The sequence below is a fragment of the Mauremys reevesii genome, linkage group 11 (assembly GCF_016161935.1).
Source record: "Mauremys reevesii isolate NIE-2019 linkage group 11, ASM1616193v1, whole genome shotgun sequence".
Lineage (NCBI taxonomy): Eukaryota > Metazoa > Chordata > Testudines > Geoemydidae > Mauremys > Mauremys reevesii.
Genome location: NC_052633.1, coordinates 32,354,728 through 32,374,099, shown reverse-complemented (window position 1 = coordinate 32,374,099; position 19,372 = coordinate 32,354,728). Strand labels below are relative to the sequence as shown.

The following is a 19,372-nucleotide window of genomic DNA, read 5'->3' as shown; positions in this document are numbered from 1 at the left end:
CAGGAAAGAAAAAAAACCTAACACAAACCTGAAACAAACTTCTACTCCCTGTTTCTACAGATTTTTCTTCCTTTGAACTTGTAATTCTTGAGCTCACTTTTAAGAGTAATCCCTGAGTCCCCTCTCAGCACGAGGCCCTGTCCCCTGCTCCTCCTCTTCCTCTCAAGGGTTGTCCCTGGACAGACTGGAAGCCTGAGCTAGGCCGTGGTAAGAGCTGCCCAGGGTGTCTGGACCACTGTGGGGAGCCCCAGACCCTTCCCCTGCCTTTGGTGGCACATCCAAGGAGGTGGGGATACAGGCTGGAGGTTGCTCTCGGGCACCCCAGCCCCCTGCCCAGGGCAGGTGGAAGGACCAGGGCTCCCTGGGTGGTTCTTACCATAGCCTGGCTCTGGCTTCCAGCCAGGCCAGGGGGCGAGGCCCCATGGGGAAGAGGAGGACCAGGGAGTGGGGGATTGAGGGAAGAGGAGGGGCAAGAGGTCAGGCCATGGAGGGGGTGGGGTTCCTGCATGTGTCCCACATTTGCTTTCTGAAAAAGTGGTCGCCCTACCCGACACCCAGAGGTTGCAGGACAAGATGTTGTCCACCACTACTGCCAGCAAAGACCACAGGGCACCCATTTGCCAGCACTGCTGCTGCTGTGTGAGCCACTTAGAAGAGTATCCCTGTACTGCTGGGGAGGTGGAAGCACGGTGAATCAAAGGATAATGGCTGGTGTGGAAAGGGAGACCAAATTCTGCTCACAATAATACATGCATAGTCCAATTGTCTTCAGAGGAGTTGCATGATGTGAGAGCACAATTTAGCCCACCATGTACATAAAGCTGCAGTACTGGACCAGACAGAAGCCTCTCTTTGTAACACCTTCTTATTTGCATGTATTCGTTTATTTCCTCTTTGAAAGGAAGGTGAAAGGATTGCTGGATTTTTTGGGGAGGGGAGGTAGGTAAGGGAGAAGAGTATGGAAAGGATGGATTTTGTGTGTGTCAGGGGGGTGGGTGAGGTTTGGTTGAGGGAAAGCGTGAGGAATGACTATACTACTTGGGGAATGTCACATGTATTAACCTTGACAAAGCCCTTGTTACAATGTTGGCAGCATTTCACTGATTCAGACCCAAACCTTGTGTTTTAAACTTAATTGAGGCCAACAGTTTATTAGCACATTCTCCCTGATGTTAACAGGTAGAAAAAAATGGTAATGCAAAAAAAAAAAAATTCTCAATCGCTTTTCTTTATCTTGATGAAATAATCAGCAAAGCCATAGTTTAACCAGGCATGGGCATTAAAAAAAAATCAGTAAAAGTGAAGAAAACAGGTCTGACAGTACTTAAGAAATGAATCAGACAGGAAGTGTGTTGAAAAAGTCGAACAAATTATCATTTCAATTTACTGCCAATTTGCTTTATTGTAAGCTTCAAAGCTATTTTAATGGCATGAATTTGAATAAAGAGAATCAAAAAAGTTCATTCTATTAATAATTAAAAAAACCTGAAGTGCTTCTTTCAAGTGGCTAAATGGATTTTCCACTGTGCTACTGAACCACTGCAAATAATAACAGGGAAACAAGAATATTTTTGAACTTACAAAATGAATACCAGGCGATCATAATTTTCCAACCTGGCCCTCAAAATTAGGTCAACCAGTTCCACAAACTGCGTGGGTATTCAAATCAATACTTAGGCATGCACAGATTTATTAGAGGTACCAATATTAAATGCTGATTTATGTGACCAAATAGAGAATTGGGTGCCCTACTTTAGCTCAGGTAAGTAAATCCATTTATTCCACGTCTGAATATCAATGATGTCATAGCAGAATTTTCAGAAGTCTTCACAATTAATACCTACCTACCTACATGTAATAATTGGGCTTCCTGCCTCTATTAAATACATATATTATACTCTCGTTAAAGGGGCCAAATTTCTGCCCCCTGTGGCTGCCATGCAACCTTGCTGGCTTCACATGGGCTGGATGAGTATAACAGAGAGCAGAATCTGGGCCCTGTGTATAAAGAAATTCTGATACAAATATCTATACTAAAACATCACTAAAAGAAATGGGAAATACAGAATAGGTCATAATAAAAGGTATTTCAAAAGTTAGTGCAAGCACAATAGGAGAGTAGTTGAACAACTTCTGAAAGCGCATACTAAATTACCACGAACGCAAAGAGAAATGTCAGAGAAAGAGACAGAGTGCCACTGAGAGAGCACAAAGGAGCCACATTGTGTACAGTCCAGCATAAAAAAGAAGGAAAGTCAGTATGAAGATTGATCAGTCTTGGTAGAAAAGACTATTTTAGAAATACATGTATATGCTACAAAAACTACACTATTACAGTCCAGATCCTGAGACCTGCTCTGCTCCAGTCTCCCAGTGCAAAGCAGCATGGAGCTGACAGATCTGGGCACTGGAGGCTTCTCCCAGCACTGGAAAATCCTCTGCTGTCATAGGGATTCCTGTTCTATTCCTATCTCCCCTCCCACAGCCACCTGAGGAAGGAGGAGTGGCTGGGATGCACTGGGTCCTGTTGATCCCAGGCTGCTAGTGTGGCCTCTGGGGGCAGCTGGGTGTAAATTCAGTCAGTGCCCAAATTGCACTGATTTATGTTGGGTGACCTAGTCCTTGGTGACCCCAAGATCAGGGAAGCCCAGAGATGTCTTTGCCCCAGTCCTTTACTGACTGTAGCTCGGCTGGACCAGATTCTAGTCCTATATATCTTAAGGCACTTCGATAACATGTTAATGAGTGTGACAAACATCTAGCTAGGATAAAATATCTAGGGGGAAAAATAAAGAGAAAAAGTTAAACTACTGACTCCACGCCTCCACATAAGTGGCATAAAGATTCAGAATCTTTCACCCTCTAAGTGACACAGACTGCTGGGGATTGAAAGGTATCAGCATCTGAAAGTTGTTTGCTGGCTCTTCTAGGACCCCAAAACACTATCACTTTCTTCATATATTCAGTGGCTGTCTAAGCAGAGGGATCACAGAGACGGAACTATCCTTTCAATCCTCAGAAGGTAGAAGCCTCCAGAACAATGTTAAGTCATACGGGTAGAGGCAGTGTGGGTAAGAGAATACTCTCATAGCACAAATTTAAAATCAGTTTTCAGAGCTATTGATCTTTGTTCAGAACTAAATTCATTTAAAGAATTTAAGGACAATGAATGAGAGTAAGTGTGCGCTGAAAGAAAAAAATAAGGTCAAAAACATGTAGCAGTCTGCCTCAATCATAGAGATGAAAAAAAATATTTTATGTATGAGGTGTGCCGCAACAATTAAGGGTAATTAATGGATTAAAAATCAATAGGTTTTAACTCCCTGTATTGTTAAATATTAACACCCTGATTGTCTATAAGCCAGTTTTACACATTCCATCTCTGAATTCAGCTACATGCAACTGAATGGTCGAACGATGGTCTGATTCCAAAGAGGAAATAAACGAATACATGCAAACAAGAAGGTGTTACAGAAAGAGGCTTCTGTCTGGGCCAAGTACTGCAGCTTTATGTACATGATGGGCCAAATTTGCAACTCCTCTGAAGACAATTGGATTGTGCAGGTATTATTGTGAGCAGAATTTGGCACTGTGTCTTTAGGGACACCATTCCTGGAAGCAATGTTCTCCAGATGCAGCACACCTGCCAGTAACACCGCAATACAGCTATTGGTTAGATATTTTAGGGGTACTTGAATGATAACAGCTCTACCAATAGGAACACAGGAAGGCTTGTGATTTGAGTTCTCTGCATGCACTGTTGTACACCATAGCAACTTTCTTAATAATGGAAAACCTCAAGGCAGTCCCGACAATTATCATTTATGATATTGTGGCTCGAGTTATTGTGAAATGTCAATTATGATTCTGACCATCTTTTTTAATGCCCACTTAAGTTCCAATGCTCTTACATGCTTCCATTTCCAAGGCTTCTTCAGTTTCAGCTAGAACTCAAAGGGCATGTCTACACTTCAGGCTGGCAGTATTATTCTCAGCTTGAGGAGACATACTTGCTCTAGCTCTCATTGAGCTAGCGTGCTAAAAATAGAACATAGCCATGAAAGTGGGATGGATTAGTTGCCTTTAGTTTGTGCTTAGGGTCTTGGATGGGTATGTACACGGGGTGGCTGGCCCATTGTGCTACCAGGACTACATTCTATTTTTAGTGCACTAGCTCAAAAAGAGTTAGCATGAGTGTGTCACCCCCAATTCAAAGTGTACACATATCAAAAATGAGGTGCAAAGGAGAAGACCTACCCTTTCTATTTATTGGAATCATCCTTAATGTCCCAATAGATCTTACCTCCAGTCATCTTTGGCTAAATTTGCCAGAATGTTCATCTCATCCTCTTGCATAAGTCTGTAAGCAGCACTCACATGATGATTTTCAAGAACAGAACGATCATTGTACAAAATTGCAACGTCTGACCTAGGTATAAAAGAGGTATGATTAGTAACAGGACACTGATGTTAGCATAATAGAGAGAAAGGGGCTCTGTTGCCATTAAAGGGTCTGTTGAGTTAGTTTGACATGATATTTATTTTGTCCTAGAAGATAAAGATCTGAAAAGAAAACCTCACAGATAATTCCTCAGAATAAAAAAAAAAGTGCAACTATGCTGGTAATTGAACTTACTTGCCATATTAGCTACTGTAAAGGGCAAGAACCAGATTTTGAATGTATCATTGTTTTCTCTTTATAATATGTAATTAATACATCAGAGAGATTAATTTGAGGAATTAAGAGAAAAATAATATCCTCAAACAATATTACTCCTTCTTCCACCTGTCTCACAAGCATTTGGACCAGGTACATCCAGTGGTATCAAAGGGGCCTTCTTTCATGTTTGTACCCGTTACATCGTTTAGCAATAAAACAGCTAATTCATGAGGTATACTGGATAAGGGTCCAATTCTATAGTATTTACACAAAGAAAACTTTCATTGAATTTAAAGGCAGTTTTGCCTGAGTCCTAAGAAAAGACTGCAAAATCAGGCTCGCTCTGACTAAAAAAAAATTATAATAATAAAACTTATATGATATTATATGTGGGGCAGAGAGTGAGACCTGTACTTCAAGTTGTCTGACAGTTCCCATTATAAAACCCTGTTTTCAATTGCTTATAACTTTCTCAAATTTCAACCATTTGGGCTAAATCCATGCTAGATATCTACCTCAGGCTGATTTTATTTTAGAATGGGGAGTTAGAAAGAGGTGGGGGGAATTTCAGCAAAAATGGTTCAGGTATTTCTCAAATGGAGTTAGAGGAAATATATGTTCTGCCCATGTGAAAAAATTCTAAACACCATTTCACAGAGAAGCTCTTGAGCCTCCATGTTTTGGAGTGGGGATTTGAAATGTACCAGATGTGGGTAACCTTGATGTTAGGAGGTTGACCTGTAGAAATCAACCTGAATTTGACCAAGTTATTATCCTCTGAAAATCTCAGTTCACACATGATCTGTAGAGACATTTTAGAGTTTAGCAGCTAAATTCGCTGAAGATTCCGCCCATGCTAAGCATCCTCCAGTCCAGGGTTATAGGGCCCAAGCAGGCCTCTTCCTGCAATTGCTCCTCCCAGCTGCTTGGGGCAGCTATGGCACTAGGGATGAGAACTGATCTTTCCTTTCATGTCAATGCCCCCCTTCCCCCACAGCTGGTGCACAGGCAGCAATTAGGAGTAGGAGGAAGGAGCCTGAGAGGAATGCAGAGGGCTGAGGAGCTGGAGCCAAAGGGTGTGGCGAAGGGAGTGACAAGGGTGTGGGTGGGTGGCTGGGATGAAGATTTGGCCAGGGGGATGAAAGGAAAACAGTCAGGGATGTGGAGCTGGTGAGGAGTTTGGATGCTTGGGATAGGGATGACGAGCTGAGTGGGGGTGGGAGACCTAGACAAAGACAGGCTGGAGGGGCCATGGATAGAAGGGGTCAGGCCTGGGAGCAACAGGGACAGGAGTGTCTATAACCATTAGAGAACACTCTTCTCAGAATCTGGAATAAATCTCATCATTCCTCTGCTGTCTGCAAATAGCTGTGAAACCCATTGGCAAAAATGTACGCCTCATCTCCCTCTAAAGGCGGGCTCACACAGAAGATGACAACCTTTGGCTGCTGTTGGTTACACTGTTAGCTCAAGTGGCAGAAGCCTGTGTTGTGAATCTAACGGGTGTAACCCTGCTCAGAACCATATGATCAGTATGGTTCCACATCATGGAACTTGTTTTTCAGTTTCCTTTTTTTAAAAAAAACAAAACTAGGAAATTACACACAAACACACAGAACATTAAGCCCTCAAGAGTTAGGAAATGCCAGAATTAAGGTGCTCTGGGAATAAATCAGGCTGTGTAGTTAATGACACCACTGTGTGGTTGATGCCTGCCTCATTTGTTACAGAAGTTGAAAGGTGTGTAGTGAATGAGGGAGGAGACTGCATGAAGAGAAAGAATGGTCTCATAGATTAGGTGGTTGAATGTCACCCTGAAAAATGGGATTCTATCATTCCTCTACCACAGAGTTCCTGTGAGATGTCGAGCAAGTCATTTAAACCAAACTTTTTGCAAGTGGCTTCTGTGTGTTCCCCATTTTCTGGATGCTCAACCTGAGATTTGCACAAGGGCCTGTACTCTTAAGTTGACTATTCCTCTCATCTCCACTTCTGGAGAGCCTTAAAAACTGACGTTGTTGGGGAATTATGATGCCAGTTGGGCTAGAAGGAATATGCCCTTGCCATCAGGGCTGCCACCTCGTCATTTCCTGGGACTCCAGAAACCACGAGGACACTGCTGGTATTTCATCATCCCATTCCTGAAAGGTGTCCTGACCAGACCAGACCAGAAAGAGGGAACCAGATAACATTGCTACCTCTCCCGGCTTTGGCTAAATCCTGAACACCAACAGGAATGAGACTTGGGTTTCTGCTGTCACCTCCTCCCTCAAGTGTCATTTTCCCTTCCCACCTTATTTCTTCTCTTTCCTCTATTTCTCTCTTTTTGCCTTCTGTTTTACAAGTGTCCTGCTTAGCCGGCCAAGACCACATATTTTGCAACACTGCTTTGAGTCTGTGATCAGAGGCAGCTAAAAGCGTATGGCATGGTACCAGGGAAACTACAGAAGTAAAGCAGGATTGGAAAGTTTGTTGATTAAGTGAACAAAGCATATCCTACCTAAATGATGACAGTGTTTCTGTCCAGTCTCTTATTAATATGGGAAAAATCTATGATTTGCCAATCAGGTATTTTGGTGAAGCACACTTTTTTGATCCACATAGCTAATCATGGTTGTTTTTAATCGGTGCAGAGATTTGACATGACTCTGAGGGTAATTTCTTCTACCTTTCTGAAGCAATAGAAACATGGATGAAAGGCGAATAGATCTCTTTTTTTAGGGTCAGTAAGTATTTAACTGTAAAACTCAGTTTAACAACTTAATTTATTTTCCACTGTTGCAGTACTTCAAACCAAAATATAAAGACTAAAATAGAAAAGCAGTTTAAACTTAGAACAACTGATTGAAGTGATACAAGAATTTATTTTTAGCCAGACTGTGTGAGTGCACCAGTATGTTGAAGAGGAAAGGGCTTTTGCTCGTAATCTAGCTGCAGACATAGAATTTGTTCATCATCAGATTTATCAAACCATATGTCCCAAAGCACATCAACTGATTAACCTGTGTGCAGTCCTTATAGCATTTAAAGTGTACCACTGGCAGACAGTATAACCTAGGTAAGTGGAAGAACACTTCTGTTCTCTTTTATGAAGAGTGGTTTTCTTGCCAAAATAAAAGTGATGGAAATAATTGTTCGGTATTTCAGTACAGCTGAGGAGGGGGTGCAAAGATGCCTGATGAGCCACTCTGCACTAGACTGATCCCCAGTTCCGCAATCTAACTCACATTAGAGGGTGGGGCACTGTGTCCCAATGATGCCTGGCTGCTCTAGCTAATACCGGCTGTGTCTATGGGCCAAGGGGTCATTATGGAAGCCAGTGATATCTGACATACAGAGTCCTGCACACACCCCTTTCCCAAACTGCAGTGATAGAGACAGCACCACCAGATGTTCCCCTACTCTGGGCAATCTCAGGGCAGCTGTGGGTCAGGATCTGCCCTACAGTATTTAAAGAAAAAGACAGCTTTTTCTATAGTTAAAACAAACCAATCCCTGCCCAACATACTTTTAAATGATATAGTCATTTCAGCAAAAATATACTTAAGTCCATTATTAATTATTATTAAATGTCTCCATATGCCATATCATGAGAGGCCCAACCCCACCCACACTTCTGAATTAAGGAAGAAAGGGCTTGCTATGTGTTTTATACCTTTTTTCCTACTGCAATAGCATTAAATTTCCACTTACAGCATTTTTCATTTGTAGATCTCAAAATATTTTTAAAAGCTGGGTAAATATCACCCCCCATTTTACAGGGAGGGAACTTGAGGCAAAGAGACTTTCAAGATCCCATAGCAAGGCAGTGGCAGCGCCTGGACTAGAACACAGGGCTTCTGATTCTCAGTCCAGTGCTTGCTCCATTGGACTACACAATACACAGTATAGAGTCTCTCAAAATAGGCAGGGAAAGGCACCTCAGACCCGCTCCCCCCCCCCAAAGCCTTACTGCCATTTGTGTCTTTGAAAATGTCTTAGTGTCCCAAGGATGATGCAACTTAATACAAACAAATATGACATCCCAAATAACAGTTCAGATGGGTTTGGAGACATTGCTAGAGGGGAAGCAGCATTTAAGGAGAGATATGGATGAGGGCCGGGAGGGTGTCTGGGGACTGGGAGGCCTACTTCAAATATATGACTTAATGGGATACTATAAGAAGCTACTAAGCCAGAAATAAAGGGAGTGGGTACAAAGGATAATGAGAAGAGAGAACGCTCAGAAATATTCTGTACAACTGGCACCCTTGTCAGTCAGTGTTCCAAGCATTTTGCCATGACCCCTCACATATCAATGAATGGCCAACGTGAAGATTTCACTTTAAAGATATGCGACCAGATCCTGTAATCCTTATTCTCACATGCAGTCCTTGCTCACAAAGCCAAGGAGGCTACTCACGTGAGCAAGGATGACATGGGTGAGTAAGGGCTGCAAAGCTGACTGCCATCTGTGTCCAAAGAAGTAAAACATTTTAGGAAGCAGAACTTTAATGTTCACAGCAAGGCCATTCTGAGAAATTGCTGGTCAGGTGAAGCATTTCCCGCTGAATGAGTGCCAAAAATCTCCTTTTCAGTGTACTAAGGTACTATCTTAACCACAGCCAGTGGCACTGAGCCTTGCAGCTGTGATCCAAAGGGTATGAACCTCAGATCTAGGCCACTAAACTGCCTTCCTTTTTCTCCTAGATGATGCTGCAACAGCTGCATTCAGACACACTATCACAAGATGAAGCACACTTACCTTGTCTGAATATGGAAATTGTTTGTGGTCCCAGTATGCTCATAATCATGGACTGCAGCTGCGAAGATCATAGCTAAGATTTCCAGTTCTGTGAGCCAGTGCTAGTGAATAAAAGCAAAAATCAGTCACATTTTGTACAACAGCTTAACTGTGATATTACGTTATTGAAAATGTTTCTACATGTAGCTTAATTAAACCTTACTTTTCTTTTCCTACTGAATAATAAAATCTTGAACATTGCTAAATACTGTACACTACAAGAGTCTCCTTCAGCTTCTGTTGACTTCACTGGGACCAGGATGGGCCATTTATGTGCAACAGCAATGTAAAACTTGTATGTTAAAAAAATTAAATAAATAGTTATTATTTGATAAAAGCTTGTGAGATACATTTGGCAGAGGTTTTGAACATGAGGTCTTTTGTCAGCCAGCCAATGTTTGTCTCTTGCAAAATTAATTTACACGTAAAACTTAGTATTAAGTTACAATTGTAATTTCCCACTTAGTGTAAGATCTGACCCTCAGACGAACAATGCACAGTGTTTTTCTAAGTACATCATCAACATTAAACATAGATTTTTCCAATCCTGCAAGATGGAAACTAGGGTTTTTTTTCTTCTTCTTATAGTTAAAATACTGCCACTTGTGAAGCAATTGTATATATATTTTTTTACTTGCTATCTGATACTATTCCGTGCTGCTGCATTTCTAAAGACACATGATACGAGTTCTATTGTCTTGCAGAACACATTTACTCAGTCTAGATGAAATGTATCCATCTAAGAGTGAACCCAGTACAAATCTAGTAACACCTACAAATTAACCACACATATGCCTGGTTTGGCCAAAAATGTCTTACATCCATTTTGTAATTTTCACTAAATTGAAGGTCTCTTTGGATTTGATACATACCATACTCACCCACCCACTATTATTATTACGGCACCAGGTTCATATCATACAAGGTACAAGTGCTGTTTCATAAGCTGCCTGGATATGAGTACCACAGATTGTTTCATGAGGATGAAAACAGCCAGTAAAGATTCACTAGTATTTTAGAATATCGTAGTGGGACATGCTGAGAAAAGATAAGACTGTCTGAATGCTGAGACTACTGACTAGTTGGTGAAGCTATATAGATTTATGAAGACTACAGTTACGGAATGAGAGAAAGTACTGTAAGAAATTCTAAAAATGGAAACAACAACCTCCATAGTATTTTGTATTATAAAAACTAGGCCCTGAGCTGGGACTGACTTCCACAATGTTTTCAACAGAACAACTGAAATAGAAACTCACACATTATTAGTAACTAAAGCTAAACAGAAAATCTTTAAGCATCTCTTCCCAAAATCGTTTTTTTAGCAACCACAATACTTGCTGGAAAATCCTTCTATAATTAGTAGAGAATTTCTTGCAAAGATGTCTATGGACTTCAGACAAATGTCATGTGAAACTGTATGCTGGCAAATATTGTAGCTACAGTAGGGCAGACAATATTCAGTTAAGTATTCAGATAAAATACACGTGGTCCCTTTAGCAGATTGAAATACAAAGCAAAAATCTTCCAAACATCTGCCTTTATATAAGACATGGAATGAGAACAGGAAAGATGGTTATGTCTTATCTCCACTTTCCATTGCTCAGAGTTGGAAAAAAATAAAAAAACAAGGTATGGTGGGAAATGTAAGAAAGTGGGAGTATCACAACACATTTAATGGTGGGGGAGGAACATTTTCCCCTTACTCTGAGCATTGTTCACAAGATAAAAAAGAAAAACAAACAAACAATGACTTTAGAATCCCCATACAATTTTCTACATTCCACAAGAATGTGTATCTCAGGGATCAGATTCATTGGTTCCTAACTGTAGACCCGTATTATCTGTCCCACTTGTCTCATCTGGAGATTAATCACTGAAAACATCAGATAACATTGACCCCTACCCTTCAGTTCAGGGATTTAATGCAAGTTTGGAGGCTAATTCTCCATCTCCCATGATTCTTGACTTTGTATGTCTAATAGACACCTGGCTGGATGAGACACCTGGTCCTTGTTAGCTCTGACTTCTTCAGATGGGTATTCAGCTATTTGAGCCACATTAGGGCCAGGGAAAGATTTTATCTGTTATTTGACTCAGATTTCAGATACTAGAATTATCCCAGACCAAGATCTTCAGTATGAGTCCAAGGATTGGACTAAGGATATGTCTACACTACAAGAGTAGTTCGATTTAACTTAGGTCGAATTTGTGGATTCGACCTTATGAATTCGAATTTGTGTATCCACACTAAGGACACTAATTCAACTTTGTGAGTCCACACTAACGGGGCAAGCGTCGACATTGGAAGCGGTGCATTCTGGGCAGCTATCCCACAGTTCCCGCAGTCCCCGCTTCCCATTGGAATGCTGAGTAGAGCCCCCAATGCCTGCTGGGGGAAAAATGTGTCGAGGGTGGTTTTGGGTAACTGTCATCATTCAACCGTCACTCCCACCCTCCCTCCCTGAAAGCGCCGGCGGGAAATCTGTTTGCACACTTTTCTGGTCAGTGACAGCGCGGACGCCACAGCACTGTGAGCATGGAGCCCGCTGCGATCATCGCTGCACTTATGGCCGTTGTCAACTCCTCGCACCTTATCGTCCACCTCTTCCACAGTCAGCTGCTGAGAAATTGGGCGAGGAGGCTCCGGCAGCGCGGTGAGGACATGAAGTCTCAGACTGGCACAGACCTGTCAGAAAGCACGGGATCCCGCGCTGAGGAGATCATGGTGGCAATGGGTCACGTTCATGCTATGGGACGGCGATTCTGGGCCCGGGAAACAAGCATGGACTGGTGGGAGCGCATAGTGCTGCAGGTCTGGGATGAATCACAGTGGCTGCGAAACTTCAGGATGCGTAAGGGCACTTTCCTTGAACTCTGTGACTTGCTGGCCTCTGCCCTGAAGCGCCAGGACACCCGGATGCGAGCAGCCCTGACTGTGCAGAAGCGAGTGGCCATAGCCCTCTGGAAACTTGCAACACCAAACAGCTACCGGTCAGTAGCGAACCACTTTGGCATGGGCAAATCTACCGTGGGGGTTGCTGTGATACAAGTAGCCCACGCAATCGTTGACCTACTGCTCTCAAAGGTAGTGACCCTGGGAAACGTCCAGGTCGTCATAGATGGCTTCGCCGCGATGGGATTCCCAAACTGCGGTGGGGCTATAGATGGCACTCACATCCCTATCCTGGGACCGGCCCACCAGGCCAGCCAGTAAATTAACCGAAAGGGCTACTTTTCAATGGTGCTGCAAGCACTGGTGGACCATAGGGGACGTTTTACCAACATCTACGTCGGGTGGCCAGGCAAAGTTCATGACGCGCGTGTTTTCAGGAACTCTTGTCTGTTTAGACGCCTGCAGGAAGGTAGTTTCTTCCCGGACCACTAAATAAGTGTTGGGGATGTGGAGATGCCTACAGTGATCCTCGGGGACCCAGCCTACCCGCTAATGCCCTGGCTCATGAAGCCCTATACAGGTGCTCTGGACAGTGACAAGGAACTCTTCAACTACCGGTTGAGCAAGTGCAGAATGGTGGTGGAGTGTGCTTTCGGACGTCTCAAGGGGAGATGGAGGAGCTTACTCACTCGCTCGGATCTCAGCGAAACCAATATCCCCATTGTTATAGCAGCTTGCTGTGTGCTCCACAATCTCTGTGAGAGCAAGGGGGAGACCTTTATGGCGGGATGGGAGGTTGAGGCAAATCGCCTGGCTGCTGATTACGCTCAGCCAGACACCCGTGCGATTAGAAAAGCCCAGCGGGAAGCGCTGTGCATCCGGGAGGCTTTGAAAGCTAGGTTCCTCAGAGAGCAGGGTAACCTATGACTGTCCAGTCTCTTTACAGAGAAGCTGAACCTGCCCCTGTTTCAGTTACTATTGACTTTTTTCAGCGGTTACATACCCCGTTCACCAGGTTTCCCCCCTTCCAACAGACGTTTAAAAATAAAGTTAATGGAACATTTTTAATTAACAAAGTTTTCTTTACTAACGAATTCGCGTTAAAGGGTTCAAACAGGGACGCAGACTGTGGTGGGTACGGTGTGCAGTGATGTACAGACCGCTTCTACACTCGAGGACTGACAGGCTCCTGCTCCTACAGCGGTCTCTGGCGGGAGGACGGTTACAGGAGGGTGTGCAGGAAGGGGTGGGTTTGCAGGAAGGGGTGAGGGGTATGTGGGAAGGGTGAGTAGGTGTAGGGGGATGTTGGCTCTGGCTGGGGCTCAGGGCATCGGAGAGGTTCATGGCTAGGGCGGAAGGGCATGGTAAGGGCAGCCTGCCTTGCCATTTGTGGATGCCAGGCGCTCGGACCCTGGGGCAGCATACACCTCCCAGACTGACCTGGGGCAGCAGACACCTCCCAGAGTGACCCGGGTGCCTAGTGACTGCACTCTGTGTGTGACCTGCTGTTGATCCTGCCCCCATGTCTGTACCCTGGTAATGGTGGCCGTCCTATGCAATTAACAAACCCCTATCTCACCTTCACAAAAAATCTTCTGCAAAGAAACATGACGGAAACAGTAATGAACAGCAAACTATTTTTAATATTCAACTACACAGTTGGGGGATGAAACTGGGATTTTGGATTGGGTGAGCGAGGAAGGGAAGCAATTCTCATACTTTAGGGAATGAGAGCTGTTTGGTACATGAGCGCTCTGCTGGGGTGCAGTGACAGTTTTCACGGCCCCTAGCGCCCCTCCTTCTTGTGATTTTGGGTGAGGGGGGGACAGGACTTTGTGGCGGGGGAGGGCGGTTGCAGATACAGTTCAGGGGGGCTCTCTGCTCCTGCCTGCGGTCCTGCAGAACATCCACAAGGCGCCGGAGCGTGTCCATTTGCTCCCTCATTAATCCAAGCAGCGTTTGAGTCGCCTGCTGGTCTTCCTGCCGCCACCTGTCCTCCCATTCGCTGTGTGAGCGCTGCTGCTGAGAGAGGGTCTCCCTCCACTGGCTCTGCTGGGCCGCCTCGGCTCTGGAGCAGGCCATCAGTTCAGTGAACATCTCGTCCCGAGTCTTTTTCTTTCGCCGCCTAATCTGCGCCAGCCTCTGTGAGGGGGATGCCGGGGCAGTTCGGGAAAGAGCCGCAGCTGTGTGATGGGAAAAAGGAAGTGATTTCCTTCCAAAGATACATGTTTGCGAACACTGAACACAGTCTAGTCTAGTCTGTTTCTGTGAACAAGACCATACAGGGCACCTATCTCATGTGCTCTCAGGACAAGTTCGAATTTTCGGCATTCGCTTTCATTGTCTGGGGTCTTGCACTGGAGATCAGACAAGCGGGGCAGGACAGCAGAATCCGTGTAGCAGCCAGGCCTGGTAAGCCGTAAACTTTAGGCTGCTTAACAGTTAATGGATAGCAGTGCCCTCCTGCTGCAGGCAATCTGGAAAGCATAAAGTCTGACCCTGTTCCAGCCCCTCGCGGCTGTCCCCGGGAAAGATCCCTGTATGCTTTCCCTCTGCAGCCTCCACCACGTGGCTGTTAAACGACGGTCATTGTTATGCAAAGGAAAAGTCAAGCATTCACAATAGTAACATTACAGTAATTCCCCTAATTAGATGCAGTCGTTGAGCGAGATCACCCTGAGGCGGGTCACTAGGAGAGACAGAGAGCGCATGCTGCGTGAATCCCTGCACAGACCAGGGCCCTATGCTGCCATGCTGGTCGAGGCAATGCTCCCACTGTACCTAAGGATGGCCTGGCGCGGAAGAGTGTGCTTCCACGGAGCAACCAATAAGGCACCTCTCCCCAGGAACCTCCTGCGGAGGCTTTTTGAGTACCTCTACGAGAGCTTCGTGGAACTGTCCCAAGAGGATTTCTGTTCTATCCCTATATGTATTGACCTTCTTTTCATATAGTTTTTATTCCTGTTTTTAAAAAAATAAATGTTTACATGTTTATAGCACTTACCGACTGATCCTTCCCCTGATTCAGAGTCCGGGTTAACGGCCGGGGAGGGTTGGTAGGGGATCTCTGTGAGGCTGATGAAGAGATCCTGGCTGTCGGGGAAAGCAGTATTGTAAGCGCTGTCTCCTGCTTCGTCCTCCAGAAACCCTTCCTCATCTTCCCCATCCGCGAACATCGCCGAGAAACTGCCCGTCGACACTATCCCATCCTCAGAGTCCACGGTCACTGGTGGGGCAGTGGTGGCAGACCCACCGAGAATGGCATGCAATGCCTCGTAGAAGCGGCATGTCTGGGGCTGGGCTCCGGAGCGTCCGTTTGCCGCTTTGATTTTTTGGTAGCCTTGTCTCAGGTCCTTGATTTTCACGCGGCACTGCGTTGCATCCCGGCTGTATCCTCTGAGTGCCATGGCTTTGGAGACCTTCTCGTAGGTCTTTGCATTTTGTTTTTTGGAGCGCAGCTCCGAAAGCACAGACTCATCGCCCCACACAGCGATCAGATCCAAGACTTCCTGGTCAGTCCATGCTGGGGCCCTCTTTCTACTCTGAGATTGCATGGACTCCTCTGCTGGAGAGCTCTGCATCGCTGCCGGTGCTGCTGAGCTCGCCCCGATGTCCAACCAGGAATTGAGATTCAAAATGGCCAGACAGGAAAAGGAATTCAAATTTTCCCGGGGCTTTTCCTGTATGGCTGATCAGAACATCTGAGCTCGGACTGCTGTCCAGAGCGTCAACACAGTGGTGCACTGTGGGATAGCTCCCGGAGCTACTAAGGTCGATTTCCGTCCACACATAGGCTAACTCGACATAGCCATGTTGAATTTAGCGCTACTCCCCTAGTCGGGGTGGAGTACCGAATTTGAACTAAAGAGCCCTCTAGGTCGAACTAATTAGCTTCCTGGTGTGGACGGTTGCACGGTTAAATCGAATTAACGCTGCTAAATTCGACATAAATTCCTAGTGTAGACCAGGCCTAAGATAGCAGCAGAAAAGGCAGCTTCTCTGATTACCTGAAAGTTTTGGATAACAGATTCCATTGTGGGTTTACTCTGGGTAAATTAATGTTAGTATGATTTTTTTATTTCTTGACTTTCATAACCCTGGTAGTCCAATAATGTATGTTTTTTGTTTGTTTGTTTGTTTTCATTTATTAAATACTACAGTTGGGAAAAGATAATTCTGACTATCTAGGCTTTTTGGCAAACTGGAAACAAAGCAATTCTCTGGAGAACTGTAAAACTAAGGATACTAAGATGTATGCCTTCTGTAAAACGGATTAGAGGTTGTGGGGTTTCTAAAACCCAGCTTTATGTTATCTTTGCTTTAATCCATGGCCCAGAGAAGTGCAGAGGGAAAAAAACAGGATCAATACTTGGCAGTTCTCTGTCTCAGTTCCACAAGCTACAGAGAAAACACAGAAAGACTGCAAATGACATGCCTGAACTGAAAAATCCACTCCTGTGGGCACCCGTTCTAGAACAACATCAAAGGTGGGTGAAATATCCCAGGCACATGTCAGAGAGGAGAGTGGCAGTGCAGATAAAGGCATTAGAAGGGATGCCTGCTGTGAAAACAATTAGCTTGTGAGCAGTACTGTGTGTCATTCTCACCAGGTAAATAAGGCTGCAAGTTAATTAAGTGACAGAAGCAGGAGAAAAGACAAACATAACATTTGTGCATTGTACTGTCAAGCTCCCCCAAGTGAGGGTGGTGCGATCTAGCTATGTGAGGTACTGATATGGCTCACATTCATTTAAATGTATTTATCCTCCAGACACCCTGTGAGGAAGGGAAATACTATTATCTCCATTTTACAGAGGGGAAACTGAGCCACAGAAGGACGAAGTGACTGGTGCAAGGGCTGACAGGAAGTGTATAGTGGAGCCAGGAATTGAAACTGGGTTTGCTGAGTCCCAGGCTACAGTTCTAACCATTGGACCATCTCCTAACTCAGCCTTTATTACGTGACATTAATATGTTGCAGGGCAATGGCATCACTAGGGCCTTTTTCAAGCACTGACACTCAGAAAATATTATTTTGCCTGGTAGGCTGCATCACTTTGAAAATACTGTTGGCTTTCTGCTGTCCCATTAACAGTGACAAAAGTTATCCAGGAACCGTTACAATAAATATTTTCAACTGTGGCCATCTAAAACAGGACTTAATTGATTAAGAACCATTTGTATAGGCAGTGCAAATTATTATGGTGTTACACAGAACAAGAAATAGCTATAAAGCCTAGGAGTGTGGGACAGAACTCAATACACCCAAGTGCATTCTGGGTACTGATATGCAAATACTCAATAGCAAGGATTCTGATGTGCAATGTATTCCTCCATCCAGTGTTCAGAGATACACTCTGGGTGTCATTGAACTCTGTAGGCTGAAGTCAAATTTCAGTATTAGGGCTTTCTTCTTCCAGTCTTCATATTTATATAGTGGTAATAGTTTGCTAGGCTCTTTACAGGCATGTATTAACTAATCACTCAGGGTAAGACTTGAAGTCATTGCTCCCAGTGACACCAGTGGGAATTGTGTCTAAGAAAAGACTGCAGATTTTGATCCTCGCTTTGTAAGAAGCATTATAGATAACATTTACAGTATTAGAAATTAAATGCCTGATACTTTAGGCACTTTTCTAGAAAGGAAATCAAAATTTCCTAGAATACTAAGACCAAATTCTACATTGTCATTGGGCTTGATCCTTTTCCCATTGCCAGTCAATGAGGAAGCATCAGGCACCTATATTACATGTAACCCCAGTGATTTACAAGGTGTATATCAGGGCATAACTTGAAAACCCATAGAGCCAACTGTAAACTTGCCATTTTCACAAGTGCTTTGTACTCTACTGTCTTACAAACAGAAGTCATACAATATATTGTTACCACTTCCGTCCTTGTTCTCTGTCTTTTAAAACACAACGTTCACACTCAGGACCAAACAGCGTCCCGAAAGGTAATTGACAGAGATGAAACATGAATTCTGAGTCAGGACTAACAAGTGTCTAACTAACCAAATTGGTAGTGTGGAGATTCCTTACTGAAGCAATGTCAAAGGGCAATAGTATAAACATTGCAAGTTAGGATGAGTGATTGTACCTGCTTCAGCTGCCAAAGGCAAGACAACAAACGGAAGCATTGGGACATTGTAGCAGTGCAAAGCAATCTCCTGGCTGCCACAGGCTCTATGAGGAGCAAGTGAGCTCAGGGTGCTCAAGGGTGTAAGGATCAGGCCTTTTCCTGTAGCCATATTGTAAGGCCTAAAGCCTAAGGCCTTTGTGTCTGCAGCCATATTAGGAGGGCAGCAGCCATTAGCTGAGAAGCAGGAAGTAACATCCTCACATTCCATCTAAATTACATGAAAACATTGTAATATCGGGCTGTTAAGAAGGAGATCCATCCTAATAGTACCCACCATCACCAGATAAAGAAACAGATCTTAAGCTGGTTAAGGAAAACTTAGTTTGATAGCATTCCATCTGGCAAGAAACCAATTATAAAAAATTGTGGTTGTGAAATCCCCATTTCTTTATTGTTTTGTCTTTATGGTCCCCACTTCTCTATTGTTTGACTGTATAACCTCTGTCTCATTCTTTGATTGTTTTTGTCTCTTACATAATTAATTTTGCTAGGTGTAAATCAATTAAGGTGGTGGGGTAGGATTGGTTAGAGAATTTTGTTACAATATGTTAGGATTGGTTAGTAAAATTTTAGTATAATGATTGGGTTAAGCAGGACTCAAGTTTCACTATATAAACTGGGGTCCAAAAGGAAATTCTTTGGAAACCAGCTCCATGACACAACCCTATCAGAGCTGCCAGACCTCAGCACTCTGCCAATGACACTGTGCAGAAACTGAAGTCCCCCTGTTGGACCTGATCCTGACTGGCCATCAAGAAAAGTTCATGTGTTTTATTGGGACTGGGAGTGGTAAGCACTGTATGTGTACTGTGGGCTATTTTTGGTGATTTTTGATAGATAGAGGATAAGGATATTACTGTGTAAACTCTTTCATTGGTAAAAGGTCCTGCAA

The 19,372-nt window shown here is 44.0% G+C and overlaps 1 protein-coding gene across 3 annotated transcripts in view; it reads right to left on the bottom strand.

The window, feature by feature from the left end:
- LOC120374419 (calcium/calmodulin-dependent 3',5'-cyclic nucleotide phosphodiesterase 1A-like) overlaps nt 1-19,372 on the bottom strand; it is a 61,872-nt gene that overhangs the window by 31,595 nt on the left and 10,905 nt on the right. For all 3 annotated transcript variants that reach the window (XM_039494078.1, XM_039494076.1, XM_039494077.1), the window contains 2 exons: nt 9,405-9,505; nt 4,304-4,429 (listed from right to left, as the gene is read on the bottom strand). In XM_039494078.1, coding sequence (XP_039350012.1) covers nt 4,304-4,429; nt 9,405-9,505 — 227 coding nt within the window. The remainder of the gene's footprint in view (nt 1-4,303; nt 4,430-9,404; nt 9,506-19,372) is intronic.